The sequence below is a fragment of the Mus caroli genome, chromosome 5 (genome assembly GCF_900094665.2).
Source record: "Mus caroli chromosome 5, CAROLI_EIJ_v1.1, whole genome shotgun sequence".
Taxonomy (NCBI): Eukaryota; Metazoa; Chordata; class Mammalia; order Rodentia; family Muridae; genus Mus; species Mus caroli.
Window position 1 is genome coordinate 133,216,066 of NC_034574.1, and position 1,848 is coordinate 133,217,913.

At 49.8% G+C, this 1,848-nt stretch overlaps 1 protein-coding gene across 1 annotated transcript in view; it reads left to right on the plus strand.

Moving 5' to 3' along the window:
• The window catches only part of LOC110294986 (kinesin-like protein KIF19), a 53,352-nt gene that overhangs the window by 49,410 nt on the left and 2,094 nt on the right, over positions 1–1,848 (plus strand). Inside the window, 1 exon segment of the mRNA XM_021163429.1 lies at positions 990–1,140. Within this exon segment, the coding sequence (XP_021019088.1) occupies positions 990–1,140 (151 nt within the window).

The window sequence follows — 1,848 nt, forward strand, 5'->3', positions numbered from 1 at the left end:
AGAGTCTAGGCAGGGGCTCTACCACTGAGCCACGCCCCCAGCCCCTCACTGGGGGATTCTAGGCAGGGGCTCTACCACTGAGCCACGCCCCCAGCTCCTCCCTGGGGGATTCTAGGCAGGGGCTCTACCACTGAGCCACGCCCCCAGCCTCTTACTGGGGGATTCTAGGCAGGGGCTCTACTACTAAGTCACGTCTCCAGTCAGTACTTACATTTTAACTTAAGGAAAGGGTCATTGGTTGGCTCCAGAGCAAGCACCCTAAGTAGCATGAGAGAGTGAATTCATTGTGTCTACCACTACCATCTGTTTCTGTGCTTCCAGTGTTTGGTATTAGCTAGTAACTGAGGGCCTGGCCAGCCTCTCTCCTGCCTCTGGTGGCCAAAGCCCCAACCTCTGCTGAACGCAGGGTATTTACTGGCTTGAGAGTAATATGAAGGCTGGACATTGTAATACCAGGCCTCTAATACCAGCATTTAGAAAGCTGTGGCTGGAGTATTGTGAGTTCAAGGCCATCCTGGACTACATATTGGGATACTGTACAACTGGACAACTTTTATGAAGGAAAGCATGTAGTTGGGCTGGCTTACAGTTCAGAGGGCCAGGCCATTTTCACCATGGTGGGAAACATGGCAGCATGCAGGCAGATATGATACTGCAGAAGCTACTGCGACCTCAACATCTTGATCTGCAGCCAGCAGAAGGAGACCGTGTGCCACACTAGGCCCAGCTGGAGCATAGGAGACCTCAAAGCCCTCCACCACAGTGACACACTTTCTCCAATAAGGCCACACCTACCCCAACAAGGCCATTCCCCATGAGCCAAGCATTCAAACACCCGAGTCTATGGGAGCCCCACCTGTTTAAGCCATTACACCCTCCATAAGGGAAAGGGGGGGGGGGTCAGACTCTTGAGTCATTTGCTCTTTTTCTCAGGCCTGTTCAGTGCTTCTGTTACTCTGGCACACAGTAGGTGTTTTTCTGTGTTGCAGACACTGGAGAAACATCAGCCGTCTGTGGACCATCCCTCCGAGAGCCAGCTGTCCCCGGCACTCCTCCAGCCACCGAAGCCGGCAGGGAAGGGCCTCTTCCCTGCTGTCTCTGTGGCCTCCAAGACGAAACCCAGCCTCAGTGCTCACACGGGTAATGGGTCAAAGAAAGAGGAATAATATTTCCTTCTTTCAGGCCAGGCAAACCAGAGGCTGGCGACAGTAACCACCTGCTGTCTGTGGGCTTTGGTTTGAGTTTTGGCTTTTGTTTTTCCTAGTTTGCTTAATTGATTGTTGGGTGGATGGACCAGTGGGCAGGAAAGTTAAGGTCCCTCTGACCAGCTCCTCATACCTGGATGCCGAGTTTACATCTGTCTAGATAGAAGCCAGTTGGGAAGGATTTGAACTGGCAGAATGTCTGCCTAGCATGTGTGGAGCCCTGGGTTCCATCCCCAGCACCACGGAGGTGTGTGGTGGTGCGTGCCTGTGATCCCAGCACTTGGGAAGTAGAGATGGATCAGAGGTTCAAGGTTATCCTCAGCTATATGGTGAATTTGAAGCTAGCCTGGGTTATGTGAGACCCTGGCTTAAATAAAACAGAAACTTTTTTTTTGGAGACAGGTATAACCTAGCTGTGAGATACTGTGTAACTTGCTTTGTAGACCAGGTTGGACTTGAACTCACAGAGACCCACTAGCCTCTGCCTCCTGAGTGCTGGGAATAAAGCATGCACTACCATGCCCAGCCCAAAACTCTTTTTCTTTTTCTTTTTCTTTTTCTTTTTTCTTTTTCTTTTTCTTTTTCTTTTTCTTTTTCTTTTTCTTTTTCTTTTTCTTTTTCTTTTTCTTTTTCTTTTTCTTTT